Source organism: Calliopsis andreniformis, chromosome 8, assembly GCF_051401765.1.
Source record: "Calliopsis andreniformis isolate RMS-2024a chromosome 8, iyCalAndr_principal, whole genome shotgun sequence".
In the NCBI taxonomy this organism is placed as follows: domain Eukaryota; kingdom Metazoa; phylum Arthropoda; class Insecta; order Hymenoptera; family Andrenidae; genus Calliopsis; species Calliopsis andreniformis.
The window spans coordinates 7,146,375-7,160,528 of NC_135069.1; the positions used below are offsets into that span (position 1 = coordinate 7,146,375).

General features: G+C 35.4%; 2 protein-coding genes and 1 long non-coding RNA gene across 3 annotated transcripts; 1 reads left to right on the forward strand and 2 right to left on the reverse strand.

The window, feature by feature from the left end:
• The first annotated feature begins 142 nt into the window (after positions 1–142).
• On the forward strand, positions 143–8,212 carry LOC143182551 (acyl-CoA Delta-9 desaturase-like). Its single transcript, XM_076383599.1, has 8 exons — positions 143–398; positions 640–770; positions 882–1,087; positions 1,178–1,360; positions 1,610–1,846; positions 2,095–2,209; positions 6,934–7,214; positions 7,840–8,212. The coding sequence occupies exons 1-6, from the start codon at positions 143–145 to the stop codon at positions 2,207–2,209; spliced, it is 1,128 nt and encodes a 375-aa protein (XP_076239714.1). The 3' UTR covers positions 6,934–7,214; positions 7,840–8,212.
• On the reverse strand, positions 3,386–8,650 carry LOC143182550 (acyl-CoA Delta-9 desaturase-like). The gene is made up of 7 exons (XM_076383598.1): positions 8,592–8,650; positions 7,925–8,190; positions 7,013–7,143; positions 6,040–6,245; positions 5,779–5,961; positions 4,788–5,024; positions 3,386–4,550 (listed from the first exon to the last, which is right to left on the reverse strand). Exons 2-7 carry the CDS (start codon positions 8,178–8,180, stop codon positions 4,436–4,438), a joined length of 1,128 nt encoding a protein of 375 aa, XP_076239713.1. The 5' UTR covers positions 8,181–8,190; positions 8,592–8,650; the 3' UTR covers positions 3,386–4,435.
• Positions 8,651–12,867: 4,217 nt separating this feature from the next.
• Positions 12,868–14,152, reverse strand: LOC143182580 (uncharacterized). The gene is made up of 2 exons (XR_013002477.1): positions 14,039–14,152; positions 12,868–13,874 (listed from the first exon to the last, which is right to left on the reverse strand). It is a non-coding gene; the product is annotated as an uncharacterized LOC143182580 (long non-coding RNA).
• Between the last annotated feature and the right edge of the window lie 2 nt (positions 14,153–14,154).

Sequence of the window (14,154 nt, forward strand, 5' to 3'; positions counted from 1 at the left end):
CTCACGACGAAAAAATAATGAAAGAAACTTCCATCCTACCAGTGTGGCTGTGAATTAGTTTCTATACGTTAGAAAGATTGTGTCACATTAGAGACTAAAACGATCTATTTTAATCTAACATTTTTATCCTAGTTTTATCAAAATGACACCTAATCCGAGCGGTGCAACAGCGACATTGTCTCTGGAAGCTTCCCAGCAAAGTACTCACCAAAAGAAGTCACCGATAGAACAGGAAAAAACCCAGAAGTTTTCTTCTCAGCAGTCGTCCAATGTTCGACCAAAATATAAGTGGAGGATCGTCTGGCTACCTGTGATCGTTTATCTTTATCTTCACGTTGGAGCGTTATATGCGTTATACCTTTTCTGCACTGAAACGAAATATGCCACATTAATATTTGGTAAGTTGATTTATCATAATTTCACTTTTCGTCTTTTTAAATTATGTGACACCTTATCGGTTTAGTGTAAGAATATACTTGCAATGTGAGTTCGGAATAGAACATTGAATCCTGCATATACACGGTAAAGGAATCGAGTATCAAAAAAAAATGACAATCATACTTACGTTTATTTTACTGAGTACATTAAACGAGGAAATTGTGTTTGATTTCATGAATAACAAATAGATTATATTTTCAGCATGGGTCAGTGGGTTACTATCGGGTTTGGGCATCACGGCTGGTGTTCATAGATTGTGGGCGCATCGAGCTTACAAAGCAAAGTTGCCGCTACGAATCTTTTTGATGATCCTACAAACAATGGCATTTCAAGTGAGTTTCCAGCTTTTGCTTTCTTTCTAGGATATTGCCTGACAACTATTATTTAAGATGCATCAACATCTTTAATACACATACATACCTAATAACAGATTAATGTTCCAGAAGTCTATCTATGTGTGGACAAGGGAGCACAGAGTGCACCATAAATACACTGATACGGACGCGGATCCACACAATGCAACCAGAGGATTCTTTTTCTCCCACATGGGATGGCTGATGGTTCGCAAGCATCCTGATGTGATTAAGAAAGGCGCGAACATTGACATGACTGATTTACTGCAGGATCCCGTCGTGATGTGGCAAAAGAAGCAAGCAATCTTAGATTTCTTTAATATATTTTCTACAAATATGATCCTTGCTATGCGAAAGGAGAAACTAATGCATCTCTTTTTTTACAGATATTATCCTATTCTGATGCCATTGGTCTGTTTTATAATTCCCACATGGATACCTATGTACTTTTGGAACGAGAGCTTATTGTGCGCTTGGTTCGCCACAGTGTTTAGATATGTTTATTACTTACACGTAACGTGGCTCGTGAACTCTGTAGCACACACTTGGGGCATGAAACCCTATGACAAGTATGCAATAAACTTTATTTCAAACTAAGTACTTTATACGCTATAACGGCAACCAAACTTCTTTATGATCAGAATTTATTCAAATTTACATGAACGATACACTTACAGGGCACTTAGAAATTAGAAAAAAAAAGCTCACAACACACGAAAGTATAAAGACATCTGGCTAATTTATGTTATTCTGTCCCATAGTTACTGATGTTTAAAGACTTCAGCAATACTTTGATAAGTATTGTAATCAATTTTCAGGACAATTGGACCTACGGAAAATCGCTTCGTTTCTCTATTTGCAATTGGCGAGGGCTGGCACAATTACCATCATGTGTTCCCCTATGATTATAAAACTGCCGAATTAGGAAACTATAGGTTGAATCTTACAACAGCATTTCTGGATTTTTGTGCCCGATTGGGTTTAGCGTATGATTTAAAAGTCGTTCCAGAAGACGTGGTGAGGAAGAGGGCGACCAGAACCGGTGACGGATCAAGGTATGCACTCCACTAATTTAATTTTGTAAATATTCATTGTTTCACATTTGGAAATATTTTTTGTAGTGAATTATAGTACTAGTTTGGATAATTATTAACATCGTATATAGATAATATCGATAACTTTCTTGTAATAATTTTGAAATAAGAATTTGATTTGAATTTTCAGTGCTTACAATTATCGATAAAACTTTAGCTTTTGATGCTTAAAAAATATCGAATAAATTTGAATATATTTTTATCACTAGGTACATGGCAATGAATGATTTGCACAGCCATACGGATCTCAGATGGGGGTGGGGTGACGCTGACTTAACAGCTGAAGAGAAGCAACAAGTTACAATTCTCCACAAGACCGACTAAGTAATCGTTTTTAAGTAATGATAATATAATTATATATAATATATATAATATATGGTTTGGTTAAGTCTGTATGTAAAAAAATCAGTTTTATAACGACAGGTATCAGAAACTTTAAGATATGATTCACGTTATAAAATAAAACAAAAATGAAGGTTAAAATATTATGTAAGATAGTGAAGATCGACTGGCTAGGAACTTATTCTACTCTCAACGTGCATTAGTCTGATCAGGTACAGTGAAATAAAATAAGATAGAGTATCCCACAAGTCAGACATATTCACGTGTATTTTGAGCGTATTCTCAACAGTTAATAACACAAAAACAATGCATGAAACGCACTTTTGCCTATCTTTGTGTTGGTTTAATTTTAACTTGTATTAACCTTTCAAACTTCTGATACCTGTTTCATAATTTTTCATAATACCTATTCCTATTTTACTATAAAAATATGTCTAAGATAATTGTACAGTATAGGGAAGTAATTATATATGAAGGGAAGTCGTGTAGTATTGACCATTGTATTTCTTTTGTTACATCGTTGGCTAGAGTTCGCAATATAAATTGAATTTAATATTAGTAAATGAATACCACAGGAAAGGAAAATTTTGTCTAGAATAATCGCGTGAAATTTTTTTGCGAAGTTCTTGTTTTCGTAATCGATGCCTTTGTAAATATTCCATGTGATCGAAATGCTAATAAATTAATTCGTTTAATCATAGTTTAAGATTTGGTTTAACTCTTAATTAGTTTAACGAGATTTTAAGATTTGGTTTAACCCTCGGTATACCGTGCTGCAGTCATTTTTGACTCGTCGCCGTGTGAGTCAAAAATCACTTTGACACAGTACCCCTATCTGCAGTACGCGGAGAGTTGAATCGAAGTTGCAGTAGAAAAATGGAAAGCAAAAGACTTACCGTTTAACTCTCAGCTTATTTCGCCTCACCTCTTGACTCCCGCACCTCGTGGCTGTACGACGAAGACTGTCGCAGCTTCAATGCCACGAAAGTGGGCCCTGGTTGGGCCTGTTACGTCATTGTAATTGGCAAATCAAAGCGCAACTTTTGCTGCAGAGCACCTCTGATTCGGTAGAAATCGTCCATTTGCATTTATGTATTTTTCCTTCTCCTACGCTTGTCAAGTAGTACATATGTGTTGATTATGCTTATTACTATTTACAGAATGTATGGAATCATATAATTTTTAAACATTCTTGCAACTGTTAAGTTTGTCAAGTTACAAATATTACAAATTTTTTTAAAAGTCTACGCGGTTACAAATATAATCAACAGAAGTTTCCTCAGAGCTCTAAACGTTGTTAATATATTCCTTGCAATACGAGAAAAAAAGATCAAATTTTGATGCAGAACATAACATGACATGCACAATAAGAGAGAAATGATCTTTTTAATGCAACTGCAAAATTAATTGTATTTATCCTGTAATGTACGAGTGTCCTTAGATTATGAATGAAGTGTTACATAAATAGATTCTCTGAACCATCAACGACTGCTCGATAAACAATTGAATAGAAGGTTACAACAATAAATAAACAATTTTATTATATATTATCGTTACATAATGAGTTGTAGGTAGTCTGTAACATTTTTATACGTTTAAATTTTAAGTAACATAGGATATAAATAAGTTAATACAAAATGTTAAAACGCTGGTTTAACAACAAATAATGAATGCTGCAGGTAAATACGAGTGCAGAGCATATTATACAAGATCTATATCTGCTAATTCTAAACTACAGAATGGCAAGAGATTTGATAAATCATTTAGAGCTTTAGGATCTGAAAAGTCACCCAATAGTTTAGAGCTTTTATATTACATGACAATATTATTAGAATTCTTTAAAAATCGTGAATTTTGAATAGTATTATGTTGCTGCAAATGGGCAATATTTATACACACATGTACATGTTTATAAATAGCTAATAATATATCTACACGTAGACAGTACTCGACAACAGGTGCTAGAAATTTTAGAGGATGAATCTACTGGTCACTTACAGCGAAGCTAGTAGAATAAGTCAGAGGTCAGACACCGCGAAATCAGTAGAATAAGACGCGAGTCAGACATACCTCACGCGTGCATTAAACCCAAATGCAATTTTATCTACCTTCATTTTTGTCTTACTTTACAATGTGGAATCACTCCTCAAAATTTCTGACACCTGTCGTCACAAAATTGATAGTTTTTTTTTACACATGACCGTCAACTTAGTCGGTCTTGTGGAGAATTTTTACTTGTTGCTTCTCTTCAGCTGTTAAGTCGGCGTCACCCCATCCCCATTTGTGGTCCGTATGGCTGTGAAAATCATTCCCTGCCGTATACCTAGAGATAAAAATTCACTCAAATTTATTCGCTATTTCCCAAACATCAGAAGCTAAAGTTTTATGGATAACTATAAGCTATTCAAAATTTCAATCCTGAAGAAATTTAATAACTATTATTAGAAGACTATCACAAGAAGGCTATCGATATTATTTATATAGTTACAGTTCACTGGAAAAAATATTTCAATATATGAAACAATAAATAAATAAAAAATTAAATTAGTAGAGTGCATACCTTGATCCGTCACCGGTTCTGGTCGCCCTCTTCCTCACCACGTCTTCTGGAACGACTTTTAAATCATACGCTAAACCCCATCGAGCACAGAAATCGAGAAATGCTGTTGTAAAATTCAACCTATAGTTTCCTAATTCGGCAGCTTTATAATCATAGGGGAACACATGATGGTAATTGTGCCAGCCCTCGCCAATTGCAAGTACAGAAACAAGGCGATTTTCCGTAGGTCCAATTGTCCTGAAAATGCATAAAAAAGACTTATCAAATTTCACGTCACTCCTACTACCCTTCGTACCAAAATTAAAGAATCAATAAAAATTCGCAATCTTTGATCTGTTGCAACTTCGTCAAAAAAAATCGCAGGGAGGTGAGCCTAGACTCATTATAAAAGGAAAAGGCTCTGCTTTGAAAATCCTGAATTGAATGTGGCTAAAAAAATTCTCCACTCCACGACACAGTGAGAAAGAGAAGGTGGTTTTTCTCTGAATGTTTTCCGTATTCAGACATTTCTCAGGAAATTGATAAATTTTTTTCGCTACATTTTCTGGAGGGATATTAAAGCAGAAACTTGTCCCTTTCGAACGAGACCTTAGCGAGCGATGTGCGATGTTTTTTCGCCGAGTTATCTCAGTCTGAATGAGCCATATACCTTAGGTATCATTTCAGTGAAAATATACTGTGAATACCACTTCATTCAAAATGCAATAATTCGGCGAAAAAAAATCGTAGACCACTTGCTAAGTACTCTTTCCAAAGGGGAGAAAAAGGCTATGCCCTTTAAAATGAGCTCATGGTCACTGCTGTATTTTTCTGTTACACCAAGTGACAGCAACTCAGAAGTCGACAATACTTGGCCCAAAAATTAGTGATCCTTTAATTTTCTTGCAAACTGTATATCATGTACTTTAAATATTTATAGCTACGAAACAGAACAGCTTTATTGAAATTGAATAGATATAGTAATTGGTTTGAAATAAAACTGATTACGTACTTGTCGTAGGGTTTCATTCCCCAAATGTGTGCTGCAGAATTCACTAACCACGTCCCGTTTAAGGATAGAGTGTATCTATACACCGTGGCATACCAAGCGCAGTGTGGTGTCTCGTTCCACAAGTAGATAGGTATCAATGTAGGAAGTACGAAGGACAAGAATGGCATCACAACGAAATAAAATCTGTAAAAAGCAGTAGTAAGCTTTCATATTGCAGATCACATTTGTAGAAATATGTTAAGGACATCTATGGTTGTTTACCTTTTCTGCCACATGACGACGGGATCCTGCTTTAAATCAGTCAGGTCAACGTTCGCACCCTTCTTAATCACATCAGGATGCTTGCGAACCATCAGCCATCCCATGTGAGAGAAAAAGAATCCTCTGGTCGCATTGTGTGGATCCGCGTCCGTGTCAGTGTATTTATGATGCACTCTGTGGTCCTTGACCCACTCATAGATACAATTCTGCGAAATAGCGTTTAAATTCATGATGTCCTATTTTTTAAGCTACGTCACTTATGAAATATGTATTTGTATAAAGGAGTCCAAACAGAGTTCAAACAACAATGTCGAAGTATTGTGAGATATTCCTTTTACGTCGTTTCCGGAGTTTTGTTTCCATCATTTAATTTATTCACGGAATAATTAAATCTCCTTATATTGAACATATTAAATTATTGCTTAAGTTTCTGTATAGTTATAACGTACATATGAACTACTTATTATGAAAGTAAGGCACTACTCCATTTTCTTCATTAATAAAATGTTCTTTCTTATTAAGGAACTAGAAGAATATGAAATCAATTTTTTTATAAACAGAGTTGCTCCAATTTCATACTAAGCAATTCGTATAATGGTTCTCATAATCAAGGCTCGCCACGATTTTGACTAATCCATAAATTTTTTTCTCATTGTCCTTAATCAAGCGTTTAAACAAATCACGAAGGTAGAGATATGATTCTGAATTTTAAAAGTAGTCCTCAGAATTACTTGAAACATTTTTCAAGAATAAATATTGCGTATACAATAATATGAACCCAAGCATTTGTGTGTTAAAAAATAATAGAAGATAAATTTTCAGAGAGAAGAAAAGAGAATATACGCTATAAAAAAAAACTTTTCAGTAGAAAAACTTTTCACTGTTATATTACAGATGATAAGGCGCTCAAGTAACAAATGCCAAGCAATAGGCCTGGAAAAGAAGAAACAGTAGGAATGCTAGTTAAACTCACTTGAAACGCTAATGTTTGGAGGAGCATCAAGAAGATTCGAAGCGGTAACTTTGCTTTGTAGGCTCGATGGGCCCATAATCTATGAGCGCCAGCCGTAGTGCCCAAAGCCGACACGTACCCTATGATCCATGCTGAAAGTGAAATATACTTGTTAACTGGATTGAACAGAATTTCCTTAGTGGACGTACTTAATAAAATGAACGTAAATATTATCATTTCTTTCATACTTGAAAACAGGATATTGCATAGGCATCAAAATGCTGTTTTTAAGATGTAACTAGAACACGATAGATAATTATAGCAAAAAGGGGTCTCAGTTTCGTTATTTGTTAAAGATTTCACCTCTACATTTAAGTAAGAATTTTATGCTAATATATTTTATAAATTAAGATCGTGTAGTGTATAAAAAAAAGCTACATAAAATTGTGGAACCGAGAACGTATTTCAGGGTACATTAAAATGGGTGAAATGGCCCCTGTTCTGCATATTTACCACACACTGTTCGTGAACTACACAAAGTCCATCGAGGGACGTAACATTGACCGTGAAAATTACTTCGATCATTCAATTGAAATTTCCACGGGTCAACGTTCTACTTTAAATTCTACTTCATCTGTGCCATTTTATAACTGACCTATGCAGGGTGCTTTTCTACTTTAACGTTAATATTTTAGGAGCAATATTTTTCACTTGTAGATTATGCTCCTAAAATATTGACGTTAATAATAGCTATAATAATAGCTATAATAATAGCTATAATAATAGCTCCTATATGCAACGAGCCACCATTTACTCACGTCACAAATTTTCGAAATTCTATTTTAAAGGGAACAATATGGACCGAAGACACAGTTATAGCAAACCGGTAGAGTATTAATAAACAAAGAAGAATGTTGCGAGAAAGTAACTTACAATATATGAATGTGGCAAGTTTTGCTTCAGTGCAAAAGAGATATGTTGCATATAACGTTCCAATGTGAAGATAAAGAAAAGCGATCACATTTCTCCAGACGATCTTCCACTTATACTTTGGTCGAACATTGGACGACTGCTGGCCAGGATACTTCTGTGTGTTTTCCTGTTCTATCGATGACTTCTCTTGATGAGTACTTTGCTGAGAAGCTTCCAAAGACAATGTCGCCGTTGCACCGAATGGATTGGGTGTCATTTTGATAAAACTAGAATAAACATGTTAGATTAAAAATACATCGTTTTAGTCATCTTTAATTTTTAATAATCTCAAAATTATTTTCAGTTCATTATTTCTTCATTATCAGAAATACAAATTATCTCAATTTTCAAATACTCAGTCTCAAAAAACACAACTCGACACACTGAATAAACTCAATAAACCAGGCACATCAAACTCTCGACTCATACATTCTGCATTTCTAAATCGTCTTCGAGCCACATTATTCATTTATCAAAACGAAACCAAAAAATAGAGCAAAACGATAGAGTTCACTGGATCGTCCTAGCGTCCTAGTGATCGCTAGGATTTCGCTCGTGAAATGCCAGAATGTGTCACTGAAGGATACTTGGCGCAAGTAATTACAAAAACACTGGCGACTATGCTTACTGAAGAGAAAATCCTCTTTTCGCGAATCCCGTAGTCGCAGTCAGTGGTCGCTGCGAAGGAACCGATACCGTGTACCTTTTCTATAATCCAACTTGATGGCAAGTTTACTACAAACCGAAACGCAACAGCGTATGGCCTACTTATTACGCCGCGCCACCCCCATGTTGACACTGAACCCCCCTCACACGGCTTCCGTGTCACCTGGCTGCCCCACGAAAAGTCTCGATGAAACTACCGATTCTAATGGCAGTGCACTGCTGTGTACGAAGTGGGATATTATAAGTAAACTATGAAACAAAGAGATGTCAATTGTATTTATGCCCATTTTGACAGGCTTTTGGAAGGTCCTTGCCTTGGAAGATTCTTGGAAGGTCCTTGGAAGGTTCTTGGAAGGCTCAAATTGGACGACAAACACAGGGGAAGAGGTTTTAGGGTATTTGTCTATATTTTTGTGCCCCTTCCTATTTCTTTGCCTTCAGATTAAAAGTAATTATAAAGAAAGAGCGTTAATATTTTAAAATGCAAAATATGAACGATATGCAAAAATGCAGAAATATGGACAAATGTATATCTAGTCGAGACGAAGCTCAATGAAGAAATGAAAGGCGCAGTTTAAAGACTGGTTAGCTCCAATTTCTGATATTTGTTGCTTATATTGCAAAATTTTTAGAAATTAGAGGTAACTGGTTTTTGCACCGCGTCCTTCAAATGTTTTATGAAACACTCTTTTAAATAGTTAACCAAAGTGTGATACTTTTAATGCCTTAGTTGAGAGAACCTTTATCTAGAGTTTACAATTATTGCAATAATTATACTGTAGATACGAATAAACTGAAGATAAAGTAAATAAGGGACTTGAAAACAGAACTTTGTTTTCATTATCGCTGAAATAATATTTTTTCTTGAAACTGAAAATATTTAGAAAATGTATAGCAAAAAGTCAGATAGTTGTTTAAACTGAAATTTAAATTTATAAATAAATTTCAACCGTAAAAATTTAGATATTTACAAAACTATTAAGTAAGTAACTTTATTTACGGATTAATTGAATTTAAAAGGAAAATTGTTTCCTAAGTTTCCAATGCATTCTATCACCGTGAAGATTGCACGTAATTAGAATTTGAAAGGAATGCACATGTGACTCACAAACTGCATCAAAGAGTTCATAGGTCAAAGGAAATAGACTTTGCTTTATAGACATTCAACAAGTAAAAATTAACTGACTTCGTGAAAAAGCTATTTAAATTCAGAATTCATTGCATTAATACACTTTAGGTAAACAAAATAGTATAATTAGAAATATTCAAAAACTAATTATTTCATATTAGCATTTTATTCCATTTCAAAGGAGACTAGAAGTTTAAAAAAAATATTTTCAAGCTTCAGTAAATGTATTTCAAAAACGAGACAAAACAGTAAAACCTCTATCAATAAATATTTCACCTAAATTTGTTTTTTATTTTTTCTCGAGTTATTCGTAAAAAGCTCGTTCCAGTTCTGTATTATTCTATTATTTTCTCTCAACTAAGAGACCCTCAAGACTTTCAAGCAGGAGATATGAAACTCCAAACAGAACCTTCAAAAGAAGCAACAAGTAATACTAATTCTAAACACGTATAAATACTTTATAAATACTTTATACGTGTTTACGTATAAATACTTTATACGTGTTTACATTTCGCTGTCTCATTGATTACTAAATCGTAGCATCAGCATTAGTTATAATTTACAATAAACTTCCATACAATGCCTTACTCATCTGCAACTAGAAACTGTATGTCACTTTTGTTGTCGACATGCACTCCATAAAGTCGAAAAGAAATCACTTAGAAAAAAAATAAATTTGTTCTCGAATAGTGTACGTAACACATGTGTACGTAAGAGATAAGGCTGGCACAGTATAAAAGAATAATGGATTCGTCACTAATTCGTAGTGACACACGAATGACACACTTTCACAACACACATCACAAAGTATCCCTCTTGTCCCTATACTGTTGTGATTTCATCCCAGTTCTGCACAGCACTGTACTATGCAGAGTACCTGGTCACAATTATAAAGACAGGATACAGGCATTTTCGTTATCGGCTGTATACACCTATTAATTGATGCCTGTAACATCACGTGACGAAGATGAGAACAGACATTGGGTGTGGCAAAGTGAAATAAGTCCCCACCCCTTTCCACAAGGCCTATTAGGGATACATGAGTATCTACCCCCAGCAGCCATTTACTGCCAACGACGAATTACATTTATTTTCCTGAAAAGAACCATTGAATTGGATTTGATTCACTGACCATAAGAAACTTTTTTCTGGCTTAGATCTTAATGAAAAGGACCATGCAGAAGCTTCTCTTCAAGATCCAGTCCGATGAGGATACACAGAATAGATGACGAATGATGAACCTCTCTTTTCCTTATACTGTACAAGGTTCTAATTCTTGAATTTTACAGAGTAGTTGTGTCCAGTACAAAAATAAAATTGAATATAAAATGCTTCGACTTGAATCTTTCATATCCTATAAACTCTATACTACCCACCATGGAGAAAAGCAGTAACTAGAGAAAAATGTGAAATTAAGTTTCTTGGATAATTCTGAACATACTGCATCCTATTTCAGTGCAGAATAATAGTAAGATATTTTTAGTAGCGTTCTTCTCCATAGTTGGGCTGTATACTACACAGATATAGTAAGAGATCAGTAAGGGCAGATGGATGAGGGACATTTCTCAGGTTCCACGTTGGTCTGACTCTGTAATTGACATTGAATTGTCTATAAATTAGAGCGAGCCACAAAGAAAAGATTACACTAGGAATAATCAGAACCACATTCCTTCTAAAGTTCCAAATAACTTCTTTCCAGCTTGGTACAGTACTATTCCCTTACACCCCCTTTCCTCTTCTGCTGTACCAACCTGCGCATATCAAGGGTGAACTCATTCGATTGTTAATGAGAGGAACTGACATAGCCTACTTATTGTTCGTATGTAATAATGCATTTGTATGATTTGCATTTCGAATGGCAATGCGTGTCATTGAATAGGAGTGTTAAAAATTCATGATTCTTCCACAAGACAGGTTCACACGTGTGAAATATTGTATAGGTTCTGGTTCGCGGCAATCTTGCATCAATATTCTGCACGTATTTTTAACAATTAGTGACTCGGAAATGAAGCTCCGACTTCGTTGCCCTTGATCTTTATTTGATCTTGGTGGGAAAGAGCAGCCCCTTTTTAATTTGTAATACTTCTAAGTGAGTGTTGTATATATTTCCTTGTTCCTCGTTCGAGAATTTTCTAACATTAACTCAATTAGACTTTTTTCAGATTACTTGACCACAGATTACTATGATCACTCTATAATATACCTTAATATCGTAAAATATCATTAGCTACCATTTTTGAAAAAAATTATTAGCAGGACCTTCAATTGCAATTATACGTGATATAATTAACTGCCATTTGTTTTTAACACAGATAAATCAGAAAATGGTAGTCTTCCTGCTATACTGTTTACACATATTTTTATCTCTGTTTTCAACTTTCTTAATTTTTACTACCTGCTCTATGAAAATTAATTTATTAGATATTTCGAAATCTAAATGTTATAATAATATTAAAATGAATAAATAGTTTAATTGATCTTTTTTCGGTTTGAAATGAATTATTAAAATAAAAAGCAGTATGAAATTTCTGTTTCTCATTTCGTTAACAAATTAATCATTCAAACGTGATTTCATACGTTATTAGCTTAATACATATGCAACCACGAAGCTTCAACTATAGGTACCTATGCAGGAAATCCCCACCACATGAGCCGAAAATACGTTTCTATTGTTTCGCATTTGCGCACATGATAAACATAATTATATCCAGGTGTGCCTGTATAATATTCTAATATCTTTTACTGACGTGAGACGAAAAGGATGAAAATTGAAACACAATTAACGTATATGTATCAACACTTTATTTAGCCAGGAGAAACATCGTTATATATCTATTTAATTAATATTATACAAATGACTATTTATTAGGCTTGGTTATTAGAAATAACTGAAACATATATTTATTTGGACTTAGCTTCTCATAAAATAACAGTTATTTATTTTGAATCTCTTGATGATCAATTCGAAAATATGAGAATACAAGTTTTACTTAGTGAATAATGACTCATACCTTACATTTACATCAATGGTATTACCCATTTTCAGTGTAAGTATAATGTAGAATTCAATATTTAAAAATCGAATTCAACTATTCAGTGTTTTCGCGTATAACTTAAGTATGGCACAACTTATGAGGAATGACTAGGTAGAATTTTAAAGGGACATCAGCGCCACTTACAGCAGTACCAAAGATTGCAGTAGTGACAGGGGTTTCAGGAGTATCAAGGGTTGTACGATGCCAGGGGATTCAGCAGTATGAAGGGTTGTAGTACTGCCAGGGGTTTCAGAAGTACAAAGAGTTGCGTGATGCAAGGGGTTTCAGCAGTATAAACGGTTGCAATAGTGCCAGGGGTTCTAGGAGTACAAGGGGTTGCATGATGCAAGGGGTTTCAGCAGTATGGAGGGTTGTATGATGCCAGGGGTTTCAGCAGTATGAAGGGTTGTATGATGCCAGGGGTTTCAGCAGTATGAAGGGTTGTATGATGCCAGGGGTTTCAGAAGTACAAAGGGTTGTGTGATGTAAGGGGTTTCAGCAGTACCAAGGGTTGTATGATGCCAGGGGTTTCAGCAGTATGAAGGGTTGTATGATGCCAGGGGTTTCAGCAGTATGAAGGGTTGTATGATGCCAGGGGTTTCAGCAGCATGAAGGGTTGTATGATGCCAGGGGTTTCAGCAGTATGAAGGGTTGTATGATGCCAGGGGTTTCAGAAGTACAAAGGGTTGCGTGATACAAGGGGTTTCAACAGTACAAGGGGTTGTATGATGCCAGGGGTTTCAGCAGTATGAAGGCTTGTATGACGCCAGGGGTTTCAGCAGTATGAAGGGTTGTATGATGCCAGGGGTTTCAGCAGTATGGAGGGTTGTGTCATGCAAGGGGTTTCAGCAGTATAAAGGGTTGCAATAGTGCCAGGGGTTTTAAGAGTACCAAGGGTTGATTGATACCAGGGGTTTCAGCAGTACAAAGGGTTGCAGTAGTGCAAGGGCTTCCGGAGTTCCACGGGTTGCTGTGATGCCAGGGGCTTCTTCAGTATCAGGGGTTGCAACAGTGCCAGGGGTTGTAGCTGCAATTTTCCGCATTTTCTGTGCATCACCATTGCACAATGAACAATATCCACCTGTGAAAAATATTTAATGAATTAGTAAAGTCTGCGATAAAATAATTGTAACTGTTGTATAGAATACAAATATGTTGTAACTAAAGAAATCATCAAATCATGGAACCTTCGTTACCAACTACTGATAAAATAAGTCTGATTGCAAGAAGTTTCGATTCACTTACCCCAGAGGTCGACTCAAGCGTCTTGGAAGAGGGCGTCTCATCTATCCAGCGCTTTTTGCGTGTTTGTGGTGGTACGGAACGAATCATTGGATTCTGTAACCCGATTGCCCACAAGG